The sequence below is a fragment of the Medicago sativa genome, chromosome 6, assembly GCF_051527215.1.
Source record: "Medicago sativa cultivar Bolivia chromosome 6, Bolivia_mono, whole genome shotgun sequence".
Classification (NCBI taxonomy): domain Eukaryota; kingdom Viridiplantae; phylum Streptophyta; class Magnoliopsida; order Fabales; family Fabaceae; genus Medicago; species Medicago sativa.
The window spans coordinates 24,256,807-24,280,870 of NC_140754.1; the positions used below are offsets into that span (position 1 = coordinate 24,256,807).

General features: G+C 32.9%; 2 protein-coding genes across 4 annotated transcripts; one reads left to right on the forward strand and one right to left on the reverse strand.

Annotated features, from left to right (window-relative positions):
- Window positions 1-415: 415 nt before the first annotated feature.
- On the forward strand, window positions 416-2,537 carry LOC146914068 (uncharacterized). The gene is made up of 2 exons (XM_085717000.1): window positions 416-850; window positions 1,571-2,537. The coding sequence occupies exons 1-2, from the start codon at window positions 814-816 to the stop codon at window positions 2,167-2,169; spliced, it is 636 nt and encodes a 211-aa protein (XP_085573126.1). The 5' UTR covers window positions 416-813; the 3' UTR covers window positions 2,170-2,537.
- Window positions 2,538-12,941: 10,404 nt separating this feature from the next.
- LOC146914069 (aspartokinase 2, chloroplastic-like) lies at window positions 12,942-19,744 on the reverse strand. Of its 3 annotated transcripts, none has more exons than XM_085717004.1 (14): window positions 19,634-19,744; window positions 19,112-19,553; window positions 17,422-17,504; window positions 17,268-17,308; window positions 16,200-16,354; window positions 15,887-16,036; window positions 15,678-15,773; window positions 15,484-15,600; window positions 14,568-14,687; window positions 14,386-14,478; window positions 14,188-14,304; window positions 13,901-14,017; window positions 13,519-13,581; window positions 12,942-13,383 (listed from the first exon to the last, which is right to left on the reverse strand). In XM_085717004.1, the coding sequence occupies exons 2-14, from the start codon at window positions 19,490-19,492 to the stop codon at window positions 13,243-13,245; spliced, it is 1,674 nt and encodes a 557-aa protein (XP_085573130.1). In that variant the 5' UTR covers window positions 19,493-19,553; window positions 19,634-19,744; the 3' UTR covers window positions 12,942-13,242. The 3 variants fall into 3 exon arrangements, with proteins under 3 accessions (XP_085573130.1, XP_085573129.1, XP_085573128.1); XM_085717003.1 differs by having other exon boundaries at window positions 14,182-14,304; XM_085717002.1 differs by having other exon boundaries at window positions 13,901-14,020; window positions 14,182-14,304.
- Window positions 19,745-24,064: the final 4,320 nt, after the last annotated feature.

The following is a 24,064-nucleotide window of genomic DNA, read 5'->3' on the forward strand; positions in this document are numbered from 1 at the left end:
CAATACAAATCTGTCTTTTCTTTCTACTTTTAATTTTTTAACCAATGTCCCGGGGGCACCGGTTAGCAAGACTCTAGTCTATATAGCAAACAATAACAACTTTAGAAGTCAATGTTATTTTTATTTTTTTGCATTAGCAAAGTTAAAGTGTATTATTTGCAATATTGTTGGACTCAAATAATTAATAAATTTTGGTTCAAAACAAATTATTTGAAAGAAACTGAATTTGAATCTTAAATTGAATAATCTTTGACCAAACTTTACTTAGATCAAGTTTTTATTATCATGACTCTTTCTCTTAAGAATCAAAATTAATTATAATAAAAAATAAAAAGAGAGAATATATATATTTTAAATAAAAAAGAAAAAGAGAAGCTTTATACACATCAATAATTTCATTTGTTTGTCTCTTAGTAAATTCAAAGGTAGAGTTGTGTAAAACAAAAAGAGTTGTCTATACTTTAATACAAAGACATCTTGGTACAATAGTTTTTTTGACCAAAATCTTCTTAAGATAGTTAAAGTCCATATTAATGTTTATCTTGTTCTTTTCTTAATTTCATTATTATCTTCTTTTATAATTTTTGTCATTCTCTTTCTTATATTTAAAAGAAGCAAAACAGAATCCTCTCTTTTGATCTTGGTGTTTTATTTTCATTCATTCATCTTCAGATCACCGATCTTCTCTTTTGAGAAATCTTAGATCTGCTTTTATCAAGTTTTCAAAGCTCATCAACATAGCTATAGTATAAATATCAACATATATAAGAGTAGAAGAATTAAAGGAAAGAAGCTTCACCATCACCTTTGTTTATGGAGAAACAAGAACCATCTCAACCTACAAATCAAGGTAAAGTATTACAAAGTTTATTCATTCTCTTCAATTTCTTCATTGATTTGGAAGATATTGTTATGTAGTGTCCTTTCTCTATTATCTTGAAATGATCAAGATCTTATAATTTTATATTTATTCATTTTTTTAAGAATGTATTATAATATGGTCTATTTACATAACTAGGAGCTGTCTTGATCAAGGTTTGGTCATAGTGTTTCTTCACATGATAAAGATATTTTCACCAATAACCTAAGTCCAACTAATCCTGATATTTTATCTCTCACTCTATTATTATTTTTGAGAAAGATATTTCATCTATCTACATATTACTCCTTTGGTGTCACAAATCAAACTGCTGGGAACTCCAAAAAAAGTCTCTATTTTTTCTCCATTATAAAAAGCTCAAATTTGTTGTATATACATTATTATTATTTCTTCAAAAAATTATTATTATTATTATTATTATTATTATTATTATTATTATTATTATTATTATTATTATTATTTTGTTTTTTGAAAGATTTATTATTATTGTTGTTGTTGTTATTATAATATGTCAATCCTAATTCTAATGGCATAATTTCTATCCATTATTAGTTCATACATATCTTTTTAAATTTTATTTATCTTTCGGACAAACTTCAAATTTTAGGGGCTACTTCTCCTAAAAATTGGAGCATCAACAAAATAAAAAAGTTATATGTCTAACCAATTATTTAAAATGATTTGAATTAGGTAATGAAAAGAAAAAACATTATAGAGGTGTAAGGCAAAGACCTTGGGGGAAATGGGCAGCTGAAATAAGAGATCCTAAAAAAGGAGCAAGAGTGTGGCTTGGCACCTTTGAAACAGCTGAAGCTGCAGCTACTGCTTATGATGAAGCTGCATTGAGATTCAAAGGAAACAAAGCAAAGCTTAATTTCCCTCAACTCATTTCTAATTTGCCTTTGGATCCAACACCGCCGCGTAATAAGAATAATGCTTCATCTTCTTCCTCTTCTTCTTCGCAGCTTGCTCCACCGAAGCCTCTTTTTCCTTCGTCGTCATCATCAGAAGAAGTGTTCCCAAACCTAATGCAATATGCACAAGTGCTTTGTAGTAAGGATGATGAAGATCTTCGACGTGCCGCCTCAAGTCTTTACAATAATAATAATCATCAACAATATCATCATCAGAATAATATTAAAAATATTAATGAGCGATTTCGTTATTATAATTTGCCGCCATTTTTCTCAACACCATCAACAATGTCGCCGTCTTCTACTTCTAAGGATGTTGTTGTGCCTAGGGTTGGAGATTGTCCTCCTTTTGATAGGAACATGAGAGGGTCATAGCTTCTCCGTGACCCGAATTCTTTAAGATCGTCAAATACTATAGTCCATGGATCTCGATCTATCAAGAGATTGGACGGTTCATATTATAACAAGCCGAGTTTTTTTAAAGAGAATTCAAAACTTAAATACAAGTCATATGATCTTTAACAAGTAGTCAAAATTTGTGACTGCTATTGTTTCTCTTATATGGGAGAGGGCATGGGTATATAGTCATGTGTTACTTTTCGTTTTTGATTTTTGTTGGAATAAATATGCCAAAATTTTTGGTCAAAAAGAAGTATGCCAAATTTCTTGGTCACATTTTCCTCCCTCTTTTCATGTACTTTAAATTCTAGTGAAATAACAAGTCAAAGGATTAGGTTGCCTAATTGCCATTTCAAATAGAACATTTGTTTTATATATATATTTTTTGAAAAGGCCAAAGAAAGAAATACTCCCTCCCATATTACTTGACCTAGTTGACTTTGTCACGTATGCCAATGCACAATTTTAAACTTAAATTTCTTTAATAATCTAGTAGAAAAAATTACGAAAATTTGATATTTTGAAAATATTAATCGAGACGAATCTAACAACATCTTATATGTTATATTTTGTTTTTACATATTAGTAGAAAAATAGAGTCAAAGCATGTTACATAAATAGTGCAAATATTCTAAATAGGTCAAGTAATATGGGACGGAGGGAGTATATAGTGTAAAAGATTCAAAGCACCATAACACTGACAACAAAAACTGACAACAAAAACCATAACACTATGGTACAAAATACTAAGGCCAAAAATAAATAATATACATGTTGAGCCCTCACATTAGACAGCACCCTAAAAGTATGATATTGTTTTTTTTTTCATTTAAAAAAATTATTTTTAATCTATATTACTCCTATTTGTGAAAATTTAAATATATAAATTGGTGCTCAATAAAAAATATAGAGGGAAAACTCTTGAGTCTATGAATATAATATATTAAATTAATTTAAGATTTCCTAACATTAAATCACAAATATTGGTCAAATAATAAGAACTAGCTAGAATGACCATAATTTTATTCTTAACATGGCTAATTTGACCAAACTAAAATTTTTATTTAAACTCCTATGTTTTTCTTATTAAGGGTTTAGGGTTTAGGAAGACTGAAGATGAATAGAGAACTGAAAAATGTTTGAACATTGAACCTAGCTTGTCACTTTGTGAGTGAGCGTGGTTATGATGCTGTTGGGAGAGTACACATGTGACTTGACGACTATGTCATCATGAATAGATATAGCATGATAGCCTATTTGTATTCCAAAGAGTAAAAGCATGATAGCCTACTACTCCCTCTGTCCCCGTCCCGATATATACGAGCCAATTTGATTTTTCACATAGATTAAGAAAAATGTATAAATAAAAGGGAAAGTAGAATATATTGTATTGGGAATGATGAAAGTAGTATTAATTAGAGTTATATTGTATTGAGAATGATGAAAGTTGTATTGAAAATTGAAATGACTTAGTTATTTTGGGACACTTTTTTTAGAAAATGGGTCGGATATTCCGGAACGGAGGAAGTATGTGAGATAAATCAATTAATTAGAAATGATAATTAAATAGATCTAAATGTTAAAATTACTTGTATATCACATGTCTCATTTGTACATGTTGATGCAGATCGAAAGTGAAGGCTAAGAAGCGCAAAATTTGAATTGAAAAGAAACAAGTTTGTAAGCGATAAACTTGTAAAATTAGGGTTTCGGAATCTATTAGAAATTGATAAAACTCTCCAAAATATTATTGAATGAATAAAATTGTCTATCTAACTACAACTAAAGTATTTAAACAATAAGGAAACCCTAGTGGACCGAAAATTCAAAACAAAAAATAAAACAGAAATTAGTAAAATTGGGTTGAAATAATAATATAAAAAACCTCCTACATCATATGTTAACAATGACTTTATTATATTAACATATGTTTGAGTAGTGATATTTTGACAACCATTTTAGTACAACCTTTGAGATAACTTTGTTGTTCTCTCTTCTCATTGGTCAAAAATAATAGAGAGAGAAAAATGAAGAGAGAGAATAAAAACATAATGTGAGTATGAGACGAGAAAGTTATATAAAAATTGTACCAAACTGATCGTACAAATATCATTTCTCCATATGTTTAACTTGTAATTTGAAGAAAAAATTTCTTTTTATCATGCACTAATTTTTTTTGGACAAAATGATGCACTTGTTAATTAATAGGAGATTTATTATTATTATATGCTTTCGGCTGCATCATCAGCACATGCGTGATGCGTCAACCTTTGCGGCTATTATTCTTTCTGTCCCTTCCAGTTTCATGCATCTGTTCCTCAAGTTTTAAAGTGTGGAACAAGCCATTTCAAATGGAATCTTTATGAGTAACATTTCTTATAAATATCATTCATATCATGTAGTTCTAAGTTATAATTATTATCAATTTTAAGATGCAAATAAGTATCCTAAAAATATTGTTTAATGAAGTTAAAGAAAAAAATCTTATCTATAAATAAGTCAAATATTAATTCTGCTAAAAAAAAAGTCAATATTAATATACAATTTTTTATGTATAAGTTTTTTATAGGGGTTTCTGCAAAAGTTATCATTCTTTATTACAAACAATTTTCACAGAACACTTGTTAGCTTGCATATATTAGTATATATTGTCCTCGTTGTTCATTCTAGTAATTTAGTTGTAAGAACGTTTTATGTGAAATTTCGAGTTAGAATTAGAGTCATTATATTTTTCCTTCCAAGTGTGTATATTATGTGTGATGTGACCAATATAAAAAGAAAAAATATACTATTATATATCAAAATTAAATTAAAATCAGGTTTGTCCAAAAAATAAATTAAAAATAGATCAATATTTATTGTAAACTTTTTAATCCTATTATTATGCATTTGAAATATATGTAATGATAAAAAAAATCATTTTGTAGATAGTTAGAATAAGATGTTTAATTAAATGATTTTTCAAATAATAAGTGTATACACTACGAAAAAATTATCAATTTTTATATATCAAGATCTATCAGAAATGATCCCTTAAAAAAACCATCAGAAATGATATAAAGTTATAAAAAAAAAAAAATTATTGATAAAATTACGTTAGAAGTTCCACGTTATTGTCTTGTAAGCACATCTCAAATGGTAGTTGTAAGAACAATAATATACAGGGATCGGAATTTGAACTACGAATTCTCCATTTTTCACATTTAAAATGCGGTGAGTCCATCCGGTAGGTGCGATATTGGCATGAACGAATTTAGCTGGGAGACTGACTAAACTTTACCAACTGTAAATTTGCTTCTCATTATGGATTAACAAGTCAGCACACCCCCTTTAATCCATAATTCTACAAGCATATCATCCCTAACTTGTTCCATAAAAACTAAAATCTATCAATTTCTATTGCCTTAGTAAAGCCATCTGCAAGTTGAAACTTAGTGGGACAATATAAGATTTCAAGTGTTCCCTTCATTACTGGCCAAACACACCTCGTTTGCAGTTTGAAGACTGCAGTTGAAAGTTCTATTCTTTGACAATGTAGATTTTAGCACAAGCTTCTTATGTTGATCAAAAAGTTGCAGTGAGTTACCATTCATGGTGATTTAGAATCCTTTCTCCATAAACTGGCCAATGCTCATGAAATTGCACCTGACACATATAATACGTACTCGCTCTATGAGTGCTTTCTTGGCATGTTACCTTTTGATAACAATATCTCTTATGCCTTCAACTGCATTATTTTGCAAGGTTTCTGCAAGTTCGACAATTGTCTTCTTATTCGAATCAAAGTTTGTGAGCCATTTGTTATGTCCTGTCATTTGATTTTAACATCGAGAATCAAGACATCACTCTTCACGTATAAGATCTCCTTCGCATGAGGTAGCCATTAGCAAAACTACTTTAGATTGGAATGATCACGAGTAATGTTTGATTTTCTTAGCATCTTTCTTGTGCCAGCATTCATCAACATAATGTTCAAATTTCTCACAAATATAGTACTATACCTTTTTTATAAAAAAAAATTCTCTTAATTTGGTTTTTGCTAGAACGTCCCCCTCTCTTAGAGGATTCAACCTTGTCATCAATCTTGGTCTTTCCATTATTAGACCATTTCCCATTTTTGAAATTTCCTTTACCTTTTATCCTTTGATTTCTTATCATATTCATCTTTCTTGGTGACTTGTACGTGCAAAGCTTGTTGCACATACCTTTTTGTTCCTCTTTCAACTCACAAGCAATTCATGTGCTTGCAAAGATAATTAAAGTTCTTAAATTTTCATTGCTTTAACATCCTTAGATTCTTGTATGACCAAATACCATGAAAAATTTAGAGATCAGAGATCTCATTACCTTCTCAACAACTTGTTGATCAACTTTGAGAAGTAATCATTGATTCTACGATCTTCTTCCATCAACATCGACTCATATACTTTCTTCACAGAGATTAAAGCTTCACTTACTTCACTTTTTCACCACCATCATGATATTTCTCCAATAAATCTCAGGTCTCCTTTCAAAGTGATGAGTATCTACATTATGTGAAGATGTAAAGTCACATTTAAGTTATGGAAATGGTCAACACCATAAAAGCTTTTTACTAAATAAATGGTGGTAGAGTTTTTACCGTAGGAAGAGAATAAGTTTCTCTTGAACCTATAAATAGAATAGTAACCATCGCTATATAAATCGAGTCTACTATGTATTCATAATGCAATCTGCATAGAGAGAAATATAGACAATAATACATTAAACGGTCTCAACTTTATTTTAGTTGCGTGATAATATTGTTATTCCGATACCCAACGGTGGTATCAAAGCACTTGGTTCGTTATCACTAATCCGCTGCGATTATTGTTCACGGTTACTATTCTCACGTGTGGTTGTATACTTTTGTAATGATTGTTAACGTGTACTAGATTTGTTCAAGTATACGATAATACATACAATATTGCTTACGTATATTATACTATTCACGGTGAAATAGTGTAATCGGTTCAAAATCATGGCAACAAAATTTAAGATTGAGAAGTTTAATGGGAGTAATTTCTCACTGTGGAAATTAAAGATAAGGGCGGTTCTAAGAAAAGACAATTGCCTAGATGCAATTAATGGTAGACCTGCAAATATCAGCTGATCAAAAATGGAAAGAGATGGATGACAACGTTGTTGCCAATTTGCACTTAGCAATGGCAAATTTGGTATTGTCAAGTATTGCGAGAGAAAAAGTACGCAAAGGAGATGCAGGATGCTCTTATTAAATTATACGAGGTCAAGTCACTTCACATAAGAATTTTCTTAAAAAGGAGGCTCTACACTCTCCGAATGAATGAATCCATATCAATAACAAATCACATAAATACCATGAATACACTATTTGCTCGGCTCACGGCCTCGGATTTCACAATAGCCGAAAATGAACGTGCGTAACTTCTACTTCGAGTTTACTCGATTCATATGATAAACTCATCATCAATATTACAAATAACAATATTGCCGACTCTCTTCATTTGATGATGTTGCTGGTGCAATTATTGAAGAAGAATCTAGACGCAAGAATAAGGAAGAAAGGTTAGAAAAGCAAGCAGAGGCTTTAGTGATGGCGGGAGGCGGATCAACGGAGCGAGGATCTTATGGGAGTCAAGATCGTGGTAGATCAAAATCTCGGAGAAGGAAGAATTTCAAATGCTACGGTTGTGGTATGAGAGGGCATTATAAGAGGGAGTGTTGGAACAACAAAAGGAATGGAGAGAAGACATCGAAGCGCCAACCTCTCAAGGTTGTGTTGCAAGTACCTCGGATGATGGAGAAATCTTGTATAGCGGCAGCAATTAATTCTAAAGGTGGAAATGCGCTCAATGATGGTTGGATAGTGGACTTAGGCGCCACATGGCATATGACTTGACGCAAGGATTGGTTCTGTACCTATGAACCTATCTCGAAGGATCCTGTATTCATAGGCAATGATCACACCTTAGAAGTTGTTGGGATTGGTACTATCAAAACAAAGACACATGATGGCACTATTCGCAAAATACAAGGGGTACGTCACGTAAAGGACTTGAAGAAGAATTTATTATCTATTGGGCAATTGGATGACCTCGGGTGCAAGATCCACATTGAAGGTGGAAACTTAAAAGTAGTAAAGGGAAACCTTGTGGTGATGAAAGCAGAAAAGCTCACAAATAATCTATACATGCTTATGGGGGATACATTGCAAGATGCTAGTGCATTGACTGCTGTAGCGAGCCAAGAAGAAACGACAATGATGTGGCATCACAAACTAGGCCGTATGTCGGAATGTGGTTTGAAAGCTCTTGCGGAACAAAATCTTCTCGCCCGGGCTCAAGACGGTGAATTTGTCTTTCGTGAGCACCGTGTGACAAGCAAGCAACATAGATTGAAGTTTTCCGGTGTAACTACTAGAAGCAAATACATACTTAACTTGATACATTCTGACGTGTGGGAGTCACCACAAATATCCATGGGAGGTGCAAAATATTTTGTGTCATTTATTGATGACCACTCTAGGAGATTATGGGTGTTCCTAATCAAGAAGAAGTCAAATGTGTTTACAATATTCAAGGAATTTAAAGCACAAGTGGAACTTGAAAGGTAAAAGAATAAAGTGCTTAAGAACATACAATGGAGGAGAATATGTAGACGGTGACTTTCTAACATTACGCAAATATGAGGGTATTACAAGACAATTCACGGTTCCACATACGCCTCAACGGAATGGTGTAGCGAGCGAATGAATAGAACTCTCCTAGATATAACAAGAGCCATGTTGAGAACAAGTAGGAGTGGCTAAGTCTTTACGGACGAGAAGATGTGAAAATTGCCTCGTTAAGTGATCAATCGATCTCCATCAACTGCAAGTGGTTTGAAAACACCAATGGAGATTTGGAACAGTAAAGCCACCTCTGATTATTCTTCCTTACATGTGTTCGGATGTACCGTGTACGCAATGACTCCCAAGAAAGAACAAAGTTACATCCAAAGTCTAGAAAATGTATATTCTTGGGTTATGCCGACAACGTGAAGGGGTATTGCTTGTGGGATCCCACTTGCTCACAAGCTTGTTGTTAGCAGAGATGTAGTCTTTGCGAGAAAATGAATTGCAAAGTGAGCGTAAACATGATATCACCGCCAAAGAAATTCTTTGCGGTCGAGATAGAAATGAAGTCTAAAGAAGATGATTCTTCGAAGAAGAACCAGATGAACAAGCACCGGATGAGTCCAACAATACAAACGTTCAACGATCATCACGTCGATTATAACGCCGGCTGGCATTCAAACTATGTGATGACAACTCATGATGAATATTGTCTTTTAACGAAGAAGGGGAGCCATCAACCTTTCGGGAGGCCGAAAGAAGCTCGGATGTTTCTCTGTGGATGGCGGCAATGCAAGAAGAGATGGAAGCCTTGCATAGAAACAAAACTTGGGAACTTGTTCAACTTCCCAAGGGTCGGAAAGCCATCGGGAACAAATGGGTATACGAGATAGTAATGATCAAGTAGAACGATATCGTGCAAGACTGGTGGTTAAAGGGTATGCTCGAAAGAAGGTATAGATTTCAATGAATTATTCTCCCTAGTTGTTAGACTCATAACTATCGAATAGTTTTGGCTATGTGTCTTGCGTTTGATTTACATCTTGAACAATTAGATGTAAAAGCTGCTTTTCTTCATGGAGAGCTTGAAGAATAATTATATATGCTTCAACCGAAGGTTTTGAAGAACAAGGAAAGGAAAGTTTGGTTTGCGAGTTGACTAAATCTCTGTACGGTCTAAAACAGCGCCTAGATGTTGGTACAAGAGATTTGATTCTTTCATAGATAGCCTTGGATACAACAAACTTAATTCAGACCATTGTACATACTACAATAGGTTTGGTAATAATGATTTTATCATTTTATTGTTGTATGTGGGTGACATGTTGGTGGTAGGAACCAACAAAGATCAAGTCCAAGAATTAAAGGTACTATTGGCTATGAAGTTCGATATGAAGGACTTAGGGCCAACAAACAAGATTTTAGGGATGCAAATTCACCGAGATAGAAAAGATAGGAATATTTGGCTTTCTCAAAGAAATTATTTACGAAAAGTTTTGCGGCGTTTCAACATGCAAGATCGTAAGCCAATATCTACCCCACTTCCTATCAATTATAAATTATCCTCAAGTATGAATCCTAGCAATGAAGCGGAGAGGATGGAAATGTCTCGAGTACCCTATGCATCAGCGGTGGGAAGCCTTATGTATGCCATGATATGTACAAGACCGGACATTGCACAAGCGATGGGAGCGGTTAGTCAATTTATGGCGGTTCCTAGTAAAGAGCACTCGGGATGCTTGTTAAGAGAATCCTGAGATATATAAAAGGAAACTTAGATGTTTCATTATGTTTCGCAGGATTGGAATTTATTGTCAAAGGTTATGTTGATTCAAATTTTGCGGGTGATCTTGATAAAAAAAGATCTACTACCGGTTATGCGTTCACACTTGCGGGGAGGAGCGATTGAGTTGGTTGTCAAAATTACAATCTGTCGTAGCTCTATCTACTATAGAAGCTGAATATATGGCAGCTACGCAAGCTTGCAAGGAAGCTATTTGGATACAAAGACTAATAGAAGAACTCGGGCACGAGTCAACAACAAATTGTTATGTATTGTGACGGTCGAGTGCATTGTACATTGCGGGGAATCCGATCTTTCATTCGAGAACAAAACACATAGATGTTCAATACCATTTTGTTCGAGAAGTGGTAGAGAAAGGGAGTGTTGATATGCGGAAAATTCACACCAAAGACAATTTAGCGAGATGTTATGACAAAGTCAATCATTGCCGACAAATTTACATGGTGTCGATCCTCCTACGGCATGATCGAAAGTTCAAAAAAGTGACTTTAAGTGGGAGATTGTGAAGATGTAAAGTCACATTTAAGTTATGGAAATGGTCAACACCATAAAAGCTTTTTACCAAATAAATGGTGGTAGAGTTTTTACCGTAGGAATTGTATGGAAGAGAATAAGTTTCTCATGAACCTATAAATAGAATAGTAACCACTGCTATATAAATCGAGTCTACTATGTATTCATAATGCAATCTCGCATAGAGAGGAATATACACAATAATACATTAAACGGTCTCAACTTTATTTTAGTTGCGTGATAATATTGTTATTCGATACCCAACACATTATGCTGAATATAGAACGGTGCCTTGCAATCTTTCTTTTTTGAATCTATGGATTGTTCTTTGCACATCTAATGGATTTGCTACAAAATCTTCATAGCCATTCTGAACAACCTCAAGCACTTCTTGAGCTCCAACTAATGACTTAATCGGTGTGCTCTAACCATTAATAAATAGATTTATTTGTATGTAATTATATACTTCAGTACTTTTTAGATGAGTTTGATGTTTAGGTTGTGGATTGCTTTTTGGTTACTATAGCATTCCATTATCATAAGATTAAGTCTTTTTTTTGTCAACTATTTTTTAAGCAACTAGGAGTCGAACATGACCATAACATAATGGAAATAGCTCTGTTGGTCCCTTCATTGTTCATAGGCCGTCCAATATACACGTAAAATCTATTTAAATATCCAAAAATAAATGTCTCCATTATATATGCTCCAAAAATACGATATATATATATATATATATATATATATATATATATATATATATATATATATATATATATATATATATATATATATATATATATTCATTCTGCACCTCTCATCCCCAACAGAGTCACTTTAGTTATTTGAACTTCAAAATACTTGCACACCACTCATGTCAAAGAGTCTCGTCTCCATCCTCTTTCACAGTCCATAAGTTTTGATCATCTTTCAAGGTCCACCTTAGATAAGCTTACCTACTGAGTTGGCATTTCTAAGTGTTTAAGTTACTCATGCATTGAAAAAACTTTGTAATAAATTTTTTTACAAGATTTTATGTAAGATATTTAAAATAAAAGTCAACAATGTTCGGACTCTGAAATCCTGGACTCCACAATTATTTTACCTTAAGAGATGAATTTCTAACCACCGAACTACTTGACAAAAACTAAAGTTAACAATTAATTTAATTAATTGAATATATATTAATTAATTTCGTACATATACTCGTGAGTTTTGATCAACAAAATTTATTTTGTTGATCAAAGCTAACAAAAGTTATTTTGTAAATTAATAAAAAAAAAAGTTATTTTGTAAATTAATACTATAGTCTATCGCCTATATAGAATGAGCTTTGATCAATACACAAAAAATTCAATACAATTAATACTATCGTCATGCATAATGTTTGATAATAAACCAACTTGTATCATAAATAGTTTACTCAAAAAAAAAATCATACATAGTTATTATAAATTAATAAATCAAATCTACAAAATTTGCATTTCATTTAAGGTTATTAATAAATCCACTTTTTTACGGTATTAATAAAATCTTACGAACTAAGCATGCATTTCAATAAACAATTTGAGATATTTTTTTTACAAGATAAACAAATTGAGATTGAGTTATGTAAAAACAAGGTACAACAAATTTTCCAATATGATTTATTTCTTAATATTACTACATTTTTAAGATATAGTAATAGTTTATTCTGACTACCACTAAAATTTATAAATGACATATTAGAACAACAAAATACTGATAGGTCTAATGCAAGTGACGGGTGCGCAATGTGTAATAGTCTTATAAACTACGGAGTACTAATAGTTCTACCGATTATGAGTCCTACTCATACAAAAAAATCTACCCAGTTGAGCCTGATTAATAAACTTAATCAGCTCAATAGAATAAGCTACATAAATAATGCTAATATCTCCAAATAGAACCCTATAATACATTCTCATTTATCAGACGTGGAGGGAACTCCTGAAGCTTCTGTATACACTTGTGCTTTGCCATTGCTACATCTCAATCACACAAGGTTGGAAGGAGTTGAAAATTTGCATGGTTGACAATGACAATATTTAAGATTAGAATATATATCTCCAGGATAAATATTTGATGCTCACAATTGTTCCTAAGATGATTTAGCAACGGAACCATTTCCATTTGTGTATTTTATCTGTAAGTCGGAGAACTCGGTTTCAAAGAAAGCGTGATGGAGAGCCCTTACACATTCCTCTGCCTCACTATCATTTACTACCAATGAGATATTCACCTGGCGAAAACAAAACAGAGAAAATAGAAAACAAAGAATACATGAGAATGAAAAGTGTTGAAAAATGTTAAAAAGTGAATAAAGGAGTTTCATATACAATAGTCATGATGAGTATACAGTTTATTAAGTGGATACCTTAGATGCACCTTGAGAGATCATTTGAACAGTGACACCAAGGGTTCGAAGAACACGAAATGCCTGTAATAGAATGTTAATCAGTTGTTTTCTTACATGACCAACAAAAATAATTAAACGTAGATTGATTGCAGAAGAACTTAATCTTGGATGTGAAGATAAACAAACATGTTCAAGAAAAACAGATTATTCAAGCTGTGGATTTTATTTCAAGATCAACAGTGCCCCAAGGGATCCAGGGTAAACAAATGACATTCCCCACATGGAGAAAAAGGTAGAGATAAAAAGGCCCGGATAATTATGATGCTATGAAAAAGCAATTAAATCAATAAAAATAGTAAGGATAGGAATTAAATTTAAATAAGAGAGCGTAATACAGAACCTTCTCCAAAATTAATGATGATTGCTGAACATTTCCAATGAGAGAGATGATGGATCTATTTTGTAGGAGATTCACCACAGCGATTTTCTCTAGTTCTTCAACAACATGGTCAAGTTCCTGCTAAACAACAAAGGAAGACGTATTAGAGTTATGCCATGGCTGGGAAACAAAAAACACCATATTGCAAGTAACACCTAATCGAGCAGGCATTTGTCTATGTAAGTTCATCAGGGAGGTTTTCACTCCTCAACAAACAGATCAAAGATCTAGAAATGCCTTACACTTGCCTGCTGTATTAGTTCTCTGCTCCAGAGCTTTGATGGATCCAACGTCAAGGAAACACTGACTTCACTTGTAGCAACAACATCGACTGATATACCTAAATCTTCGAAGATTGAAAACACCTGTTGTATACATGTAAAAGTATAAAAACCGGAACGCATTCAACGACAACAATGATAGGTCTGACAGGCATCAACTCTCACCTTAGCAAGGAAACCGTACTGACCAAGCATGCGAGTGCTCACTATATCCAACATGGTCACATTACGTTTCAAAACGATGCTTGTCAATACTGCCTGCAGATTGTAAACAGAAAACTTTAATCCTGTCCAAGTCTTGCTTAACACAATAAGTTACTTTTTTTGCAAAACAAAATTGTACAAACCTTGCTCATATCTCTTTCCTTGGTGATGAGAGTGCCCGGAGCTTTCGGGTTGTAGGAATTTTTAACCCGTACTGGAATATCACCTTCTCTAGCAGGTCTCATAGACTGCGGATGCAGAACCTGTGAATCGGGGAATATATTTACTCTCTATGATTCTGATAATTACAGATAACATCCCTTGTACTGGGTTCACTCACTTATAAATCAGATAATAACAGAAATATTGATACACAAGATTATTAAAAAAACACAAAATCTTATATTAATTGGAGATCTCACGTTGTAACCCAAAATAATGTCTTTTTGTCAATAACGGCATACCAAAAAAGAGGTGCAGCTAGCATTTTTAACAGTGTATAATTATGATCAAAGATAAAATACTAAGTTGACATGTGATTCTTCGATTAGTTTTGGATTGTAAAGTTTGGAAGCGTAATTTCTTTACTTTAGAGCCTCTAGTAATTTGATTTTCTATCCAATGTGCATAATTCACCATCTACTATGTTTTTTTACAAGATAAAAGTGTTTAAACACTAATAATCAGCACCAGAGGTGCCAAAAATTAGACCAATAAATTATAACAGAAACAAAGAAAATAACCTGAGCACCACCGACAAATCTAAAGACAGAAGTTTCCCACAAGAGACCCAACTGAAAATAAAACAAAATCCACGCCAGAAAAAGTACTTGAAAGAATAACACATTCTATTAAGTCCCACCAATAGATGAAATACCCGACTACATTGCTTCTACATTGACTATCCCCAAAATGACACAGGGAAGTAAAGGCCATTCAACCGTGCAGATAACCAACTCCAACATTTAAATTTTGCTGACTAAAAAATCCTCTGACATCAACATTGTAGGACGCTTTGTCATAAGAGCTAGATAAGTGAACCAGGGAATGTAATGATACCTGAGCACCAAAGTAAGCTAGCTCAGCAGCCTCGTCAAATGTCAAAAAGGGGACAGGTTCTGCTTTCGGGTATATATTTGGATCACATGTTAGGACACCATCAACATCCTTCCATACCTGCGTAAGTGGTTGAAATTAATTGTTTTCCTTTTGTCTCCATTTTGAAATGCAGAACTGTGTTGATATGCACAAACCTGGATCTCAGGTAACCCTAATGCTTTCCCAATTGTCGTAGCTGTCAAATCACTGCCACCTCTACCCAATGTTGTTACTGCACATGATTTTCGTGCCTTTAAGAAAAAACACAAGTTCCATTTTTTTATCAGAAAATTATCATTATAGTTACACAAAATGCTGAAGTAAAATAAAAAGAAGTGTTGGGAAAGCATGATAGCATAATTACCTTTCCAAGGAAGCCAGTAACAATTGCAATTGCAGGATCAGCAAGCCAATCGCCATGCAATCTCTTTGCAACAGCCGGATAAGTTGCTTCTAAAATATCCGCATTTGTGAAGTCATCAGTTGTTATAAAACCAATCTCAAATGCGTCGTACTGCCAGAAATAAATTAGCAACAAACTATGATCAGGGACAACAAATCAAAACCTGATGACTTTAGTCAGAGTTGGACAACATGATTAGCGGAAAAAATACTAACACACTTTTACTTGCAGCATGTATTACATTTAAGTTTAAATAAACAACAAGAACACGTACTTGGCGGGCCTTGACACCCAATTTATTAAGATATGCTGCAAAGATCCTAGTGGACATGCACTCTCCAAAAGAAACTAAATAGTCTTGAGTTCGTTTAGTTAGCTCTTTCATCATCGCTATCCCATTCAAAAGTTGCTCCAGTGCTTCCAGATGCTCTGGACATATTTTAATGCACATAAACCAAGTTAGCAACTAAAATGAAACATATGAAAATTACAGAGAAACCATATTGAGAATAAGAAGGTCCAAAATTGATAAGGTTACGATTATAATCATAAAATGAGTGTATGCTTTTTCTTGTGAATGGGTATATATAATTTAGCTGTTGCTGTGGTTTATAAAACACTCATGCAAGGGTGAAATCCATCATGGAAACTAATGCATATAGAATGTAGCTGCAACTGTAGGTCATAAAAAAAATGTGACCAGTGTTACAAGCTTGGCATATTAGATGTCACGCAATCATATCCGATAGACCAGACAAACTCCTCGGTTTACAAATTTCTGGGTAAAATGATATGACTCAATTGTTGATACCATAATTTTAAATACAAAACAAACTACAAAATCAATATGTCTCTCATATATGAACTCATTTTCAGGTCATATCTCATCCAATGTAGGACTCTCAATACACACCCCTCACATCTAGAACTAGACATTTGGAGTGTAACCTAGTGACTCGATAACAGATGGCACAACGGATCATAGATAAACTATAACACCATTTTAAAATTTGGGTTGGTCTAATTTAACCCTCAAAACCGGTTTGTGAGATTAGCGATATCTCCCACTTATAAACACATGTTCAGACCATATCTCATCCATTGCAAGACTCACAACAAAACTAAAGAAGTGGAGACAGATAACAAATATGCAAGTATGTATTTTGAACAAAAAAAAAAAAAATTAAATGTTTTCAGCAGCCATAATGCTACAAGTATTGCTGCACACAATATAACATATCAGGTGATATGATTTGAGAACATTTTAACCTATAAACAAATACACAAATCATGCAATCTAATAATCAAATAATCTATTTTGTGAGCAAAAGAAATAACTCACTTTCAATAATAGATATGTCCACTCCAAGTTGATCCACAGTTCTGAAATGCAGGTAAAAACATAACATCAACAGAAAATATTATAACTTTTCTACAAAAAAGAAGTGAAATTCATTGTAAAAAAGGAAGGAAAAAAAGGAACTCACTGCTCTTACCTGAGATGCAGGTCTTTTATAAAGCTAAGCTCTTCAATGCCAGAGACATTAGTAACACCGCAACTCACAGCTTTTTCTCCAGCCTAATAACAGAACAAACATAATTTCTTTGAGAACAGTTTTTCAACATCAGAAAACAAAGGAATCAATAACAAAACAATTATTAAAAAACATAGTATTTATTTAGGATCGGTATCAACTAGCAGTGCCATAGCAGTGCAGAATTTGAATAAATTTCTGGTTCTAGAATACACTATTTAGTATAAAATGTTGTCAAATAGCAGTTATAGTGGCGCTATAGCACAGTAGAGTAGTAGAATTTGAATAAATTTGAGTGTAAAAATCACATTTGTAGTCAAATGCTAGAAATCCTAACTTTAAGTTAGAATCCAATTTAGACAAAATTAATTCCAATCAACACCACCCAAACATGTAAAAACCAATTTTATGTGTCTAGAATCACTTTTGGCTCTCATTACCATCAAACCAAACACACATTACGCAGATTTCTATTTCATTATAACTAAACACTTGTATCATAAATATTTATCAAATAAACGTTTAATTAAATTATTTATGTAATGCAATCATATTAGTTATCAATAAATACTTTCTATTTGTAAAGAAAATAATAATCTTCAAAGCACTTACAATGACACCATAATAACACATGTAATAATTTAAAAAATGGAAGTGATTGAATTTAGTCACATGTGTCAATGTTGTGCAAGTGTCCAAAGCTTACACCTATCGGACACCAGATGTGACTTCAATATGAAGTGTCAGTACTACATACATAATAATATGGCTTAAATGCAGTTTTAGTCCCCTATTTTGGCCAAACCACAATTTTGGTTCCCTGATTCTAATTGTGCGATTTTAGTCCCCATTTCACAAATTTTGACCATTCAATTTGATGACGTGACAATAAATTAGATGATCTAACATGAAAACAAAGTGGCTATTTGGTGAGAGTCTTCAAAATGCGAGGTGTTAAATTGAGCCATGATCAAGTAAGATCAATTGAAATGATACAAGAGGTTGAGAGTGAACAATTTATCGCTACATCATCAAATCAGATGGTCAAAATCATGAATCTATCAAAATTGCGCAATTAAAAATAGGCAACCAAAATTGCGATTCGGTCAAAATAGGAGAACCAAAACTGCATTTAAGCCTAATTTATACCAACTTCGACTTTCAATGTTAACCATACATTTAGTTACATTCAATCACATAGACATCAATAATAATGTTAAAAAGATTGAAGTGATTACTTTCAACGCGAATGACACATATCTACCACTGAAGATTACTTTCAATGTCAATGACATGTATCTGGCACTAAACATGTCTTCAATCAAAAGTATCAGTACTAGGATATAAATGGTATAAGATAATTTGATAACATGAATCTTTTCTTTGAAAATAACTTGAAATCTATTCTTTGATTCCATTTTTTGATACCAACTTCGACTTTCAATGTCAACAATACATTTAGTTACATTCAATAGACTAGACATCAATACTAAATTTAAAAAGATTGATGTGATTACTTTCAATACCAATGACACGTATCTAACATTGAAGATTACTTTCAATGTCAATGACACGTATCTGACACCGAACACGTCTTCAATCGTAAGTATCAGTACTACTACGTGTAAAAGTAAAGAAAATAAGTATATACCAGCAAAAGCTTGTTAGTAGTTTTTCCCATAGCAGAAAGAACAACAATCGGCCTCTCCTCCGGAAAACTCATAACCAATCCAGCAACTTCCATCATCCTCTCCGCCGACGCAACTGACGAACCACCAAACTTCATCACACATGTATAACTCTTCTTTATCCCTCCTTCATCTCCTTCTTCCTCAACCACACTCCTCCCATTTTCAATCACGTGCTTCTCCAACACATTGCACGTGACCTTCACCGCCGCTTTTTTCGGAAATTCGTAACTGAATAAGTTCGTTGTTCTATGCTGTTGCTGCCACGTGGCAAGTGGTGGAAGAAGGAGGTTAGGTTTGACATTATAACAACGAAGATGTAACAAGTTTGATGTTGTTGCCATGAATGTAATATGAAAGAAACTCTGAAAAAAATGAATCTAACTGTTTCTTCTGAAGCTCGATCTGTGAAAATTAAGTGAGATTAGTGATGAATATGAATGTGATTAAGAAAATAAAATTGATTAGAAGAGTGATTAATTAACCTGAGAAGAAGGAGCTTCAGAAGAAAGATGGAGAGAAATGAGAGAGAGAGAGAGAGAGAGAGAGAGAGTTGTTGTGAATGTGATTTGAGAATGAGAGGAAGGAGACGCGGCGGCGGCACTCTTCTAAAACGTGTTTTTTATATGTTGGAACTCTTGTAACTGCTGTACTTCAATTATTACACATTTTTCTTTTCTAATTTTTTTTTTTAACACTAACATTGGTGTTCAACAAAAAAATATATTTTAGATTTATATGTGTTTTTTTTAGTGGTCGGGGTTTCAACCCCGAACGTTACATATTTTATGCGTTGTTCCAACCAAATTTGAAGCAGCTTACGACGACAAATGAGATATGTGTTCTATAACAATGATCGAGTACACGGGTGTACTATTTAAACTTAAACATTATAAATTTAAAATTTGAAATATTAATGAATGTTTTCGAAGCATTCGTTAAGATTTGTAAATAATAAGTTTTTATAAAAAAAATTGTGTATTTAATCTATTGAAAATTAATTTATTTAACTTTTTTAAAAATAATTTCTTAACTTAAAATGATTAAAGAATATTCTAAAGACATTGGTTAACAACGTTCATTACTAAATTATTTCATAAAAAGACAAATATTTCAATTTATAATGTATTGTATATACTATTTTTCATAAAAACTTACATCGTATAAAATTTTAAGAAGTATTTTAAAACACTCGTTAACATTTTCCTTAAACTACTCGTATAGTTTTCTAGTAGCACACCAATGTAATAGCCCATCGGTTAGTGGAGGTGGTTGTATTCCTGAACGAAAAAAATAATAATAAAGGTGGTTGTATATGCGACAGATCTTCAAGGTTTATTTTTCTGAAGGGAAAAAATATATTATTGATTTTGGTCCAAAAGGATCTCATAGATCTTCATATTTTTTATTTGATTTGATGCTCAATTATTGTTTTTGCTATTATTATGACATGAGCTACGTTTGTTTTTGTGAAGAAAAAAATTAAGCTGTTTTTTTTAAGTGTTACTAATAGTTTTTGTTGATGGTTTGGTCACAAGGAGTTTTCATTTTCATTCAATTCATTGGATTGAATGGACCAGTAGCACACATTAAAGAGTTGATATTGACCATATATTAGAAAAGGAAAAGTTGATCTTGACTACGGATTGTGACTTTTTTGGGGTAGGGTAATTGGTGATGGACGGAAACCGATCACAATATTTTTGAATTTTTTTTATAAAAATATTATTTTAAATGTTTTCATATTATATGTTTTTTTTAAGGATATTATATTTTTTTAAATGTTGTATACACCTTTTGAGAGTATATATTTTAAAACAAATGGAAAAAAAATAGTAATGTGATAAATATGATAATTCGATGATGTGATGGAAGAAGAGAGATAAAAAGAAAATGAAGTGTTAAATAAGTGAAGAAAATAAAGGGTGTGTATGTTCTCCTTAAAATAAAAAGAAAATTGTTGTTCACAAATATCATAAAAATTTGAGAAACACATGTAAAATATGTAAGCTGATCGGTTTTTGAATTTCTCGGCGATTAACTGTCGAGGGCAATTTCATATTTTACATGTGTTTCTCAAACCAAATGTGTCAACAATTTCAAATAAAAAAGGTGTGTATATTTCATTGGGAAATGATTGGGTCTTACATTATGCTCTTGCTCCTAATGGTAATATCTTCATTATTACATGTTGGGTCTTATGAAAGACACGAAATCATAAGGTTTTTAATGGAAATGATTGGGTAGATTGAGTTTGTCCTAGCCATATTTATTCTCTTCATTCGATGTGGTGGTACACCTTTCGAAGGATGCAACTCATAAGCTCATTAGACGAGGTTAAATGGATTCCTCCTTTGAATAATATCATCCAAGCTAATGTTGGTGATAGTTCTCTTTCTAATCATGGAAGATCGGGTTTTGGAGGTCTTATTAGAAACCATAATGACGATTGGTTGTTACGTCTTTTCGGTTTGTGTGGTATTACTTCTTGCTTGACGACCAAATTGTATGTCATTTTTCACGGTCTTCGTATTGCCACATGAACATTACTCTTAAATCGGATTCTAGGATGACTCTTGATTTAATCACAACATCATCATCCTCGTGCTCCTCGATTAGTCGGATAGTCCAACCGCAACATCGAGATTGAATTGTTAATTTTCATTGTACCTTCCATCAAGGCAACGAGTGTGCGGATTGGCTTGCGAAACATTGTGCTTCTTCTTTGGATGCTCTAAAGTCTTGGATTTTTTGCCATCTTCAACTGCATCATTCTCTTATGGATGCTTTGTTGTGGGAGTTACTCGCCCGAGATTGTAGTTAGGTTTTGTATTATCATTTCTTCTTGATAAAAAAAATATTCATCATGGGGAAATGCTAACGAGTGTCATAAGGACACTCTTTAACAACTTTATATCGTAAGTTTTTATAGAAACTCGTGCATTCAATGCATTGGAAATTGAAGTATTGAACATTTTTAATGAATAGTTTCTTAATTGAGAATCCTTAAGGAGTGTCCTTAGGGCACTCGTTAGCAAGACCCTTCATCATTTTATTTTACTACAACAATCTTAAATTGTTTCATTAATAATAAGAGTTTCAATATATGGAGGTACATCAGTGTAAATACGAAAACTAGTTGAGAATGTGACCATCTTAACTAAAATATGGACAACTTCATTGGTTGTCTTTTAATAAACTCAACATCTGATTGGAAAAAAAGTAATACGATTCTATTGACAGTCTTGGATGATAGTGCCATAATTTCAATGAAACTCTCATAAGTTATGGAGGTTAGACACTAGATTCCTCGAATCCAATTCAAAACCTACATCCATTAGCTGGAACTCTTAAATCAAACGCATGGCATATAACATACCAAAAGCTTTCTATGCATCTACCTCCATTAGTAGCAAAAAGCATTTTGACTTGGCAAACGCAAAGCTTCCGTTCTCATCTCAGCTAGGGAAAGGAGGCATCGATATTGCACTTATACCTGCCAGGATTGGTTTTTGCCAGACTCTGCCATCCATATTTGCACCATATTATCATGATTGTTATGTTTGAACCGGTCACAGAATGTTCATTGCTTGTCAATCCTAGAATAAAGAATAAAAACTTAAGAATTTTTTTCTTGCCGTTAACATATTCCAAGGTGGAATTTAATGATCGTTTGAGGATATTCTAGAGGTTTAGGAGAGAGTTATTCATGGTTTGGGAAATGATTTATAAATTTATGTTTTGAGTCCTTGTAATTCTCTTTCTTTCCACAACTATATAGGTGTTTTGAGTCTTTTTAGGTATTGATTTATAAATTTATGTTTTGAGTCCTTGTAATTCTCTTTCTTTCCACAACTATATAGGTGTTTTGAGTCTTTTTAGGTATAGATCAAGAAATTAGGCCAAGCAAAACATCTCGTGAAAGTTATAGAAGCAAAGAGAACAAGTGCAACGTAGGTATTAAAGTTCAAACAACTAGGGAAATTTCTGCCCCAAGTCCTAAGCTCATATCAAGGATGAAAAGCACATGAAGTATGAAGAAAACAAGGGAAATCGTCTATTGTCCATGCACCTCACACACTAAAAGAGGCAAAGGGATATTTGCCTCAAGCCCATGCAACCCATGCATAGTACCCACACACGATGATGTCTTTTGTTGTTTTTGGGCCCATCCGCCCCAGAAAAAGTCCATGTGGGCGCACAAATTGCCTATTTAAGAACCATTTTCGACGGAATGATTCATTATGAATTCCGACTTCATGTGTATGTTCCCTTTTTTTTTTTTTTCTCTTTGATGATGTATTTAGATTATGATTTCAAGATGAACCTCTTTCGATGTGTTTGAAACATGTGATCCTGATTTTCCTTTTATTGATGCAATTTGAATTATGTTTATTTAATATATTTTATTTTTAACACTTGTTTAATTTATGATTAACTACTGAATCAAATTTAGGTTGTAAATCACAATTAACTTTAGGTTTTATAACCGAATATAGATATATTGTTTACTAGGATAATTTGTTGAGAAATCGGGAATTGACCTTGTATGAATTTGTCTAAACGCGCTTTAAGGCTTATGTTAATATAACTCGTCGTAATATGGATAGGTTTATTTTATTGTGCGTCGTGAGTAGGGATAACAATAAGTACGGTCGGACTTTGTAAGACTTGAATCGACCTACTATAAGAAAATTTGGCTTTAAGCGCCTTCGACCGGTAATAGGCTAATTTTCAAGGCATGACCATGCCTTTTTTAAGGTTTGTCAAGCTCGAAAGCCTACTTAAAAGGCCACTTTACGGTAAGACCTCAACTCACCTCTTCTTCTAAATAGGCATTTTTTAAAAGTTTTATAGATGATCTCTGTCAAATAAACGACAATAATGTTGTAAATATGAAATTGGTACCGAATATA

Bases quoted from the DNA above. Each gene is read 5' to 3' on its own strand.
- LOC146914069 (XM_085717002.1), bottom strand. From the start codon at position 19,492: ATGGCAACAACATCAAACTTGTTACATCTTCGTTGTTATAATGTCAAA. The intron at 16,037-16,199 runs GTACGTGTTCTT...TATTTCTGGCAG, and splicing joins TGGGTGTCAAGGCCCGCCAA to TACGACGCATTTGAGATTGG. The intron at 14,021-14,181 runs GTAAGGCATTTC...TTTGTTGTTTAG, and splicing joins AACTAATACAGCAGGCAAGT to CAGGAACTTGACCATGTTGT.
- LOC146914068 (XM_085717000.1), top strand. From the start codon at position 814: ATGGAGAAACAAGAACCATCTCAACCTACAAATCAAG. The intron at 851-1,570 runs GTAAAGTATTAC...GATTTGAATTAG, and splicing joins ATCTCAACCTACAAATCAAG to GTAATGAAAAGAAAAAACAT.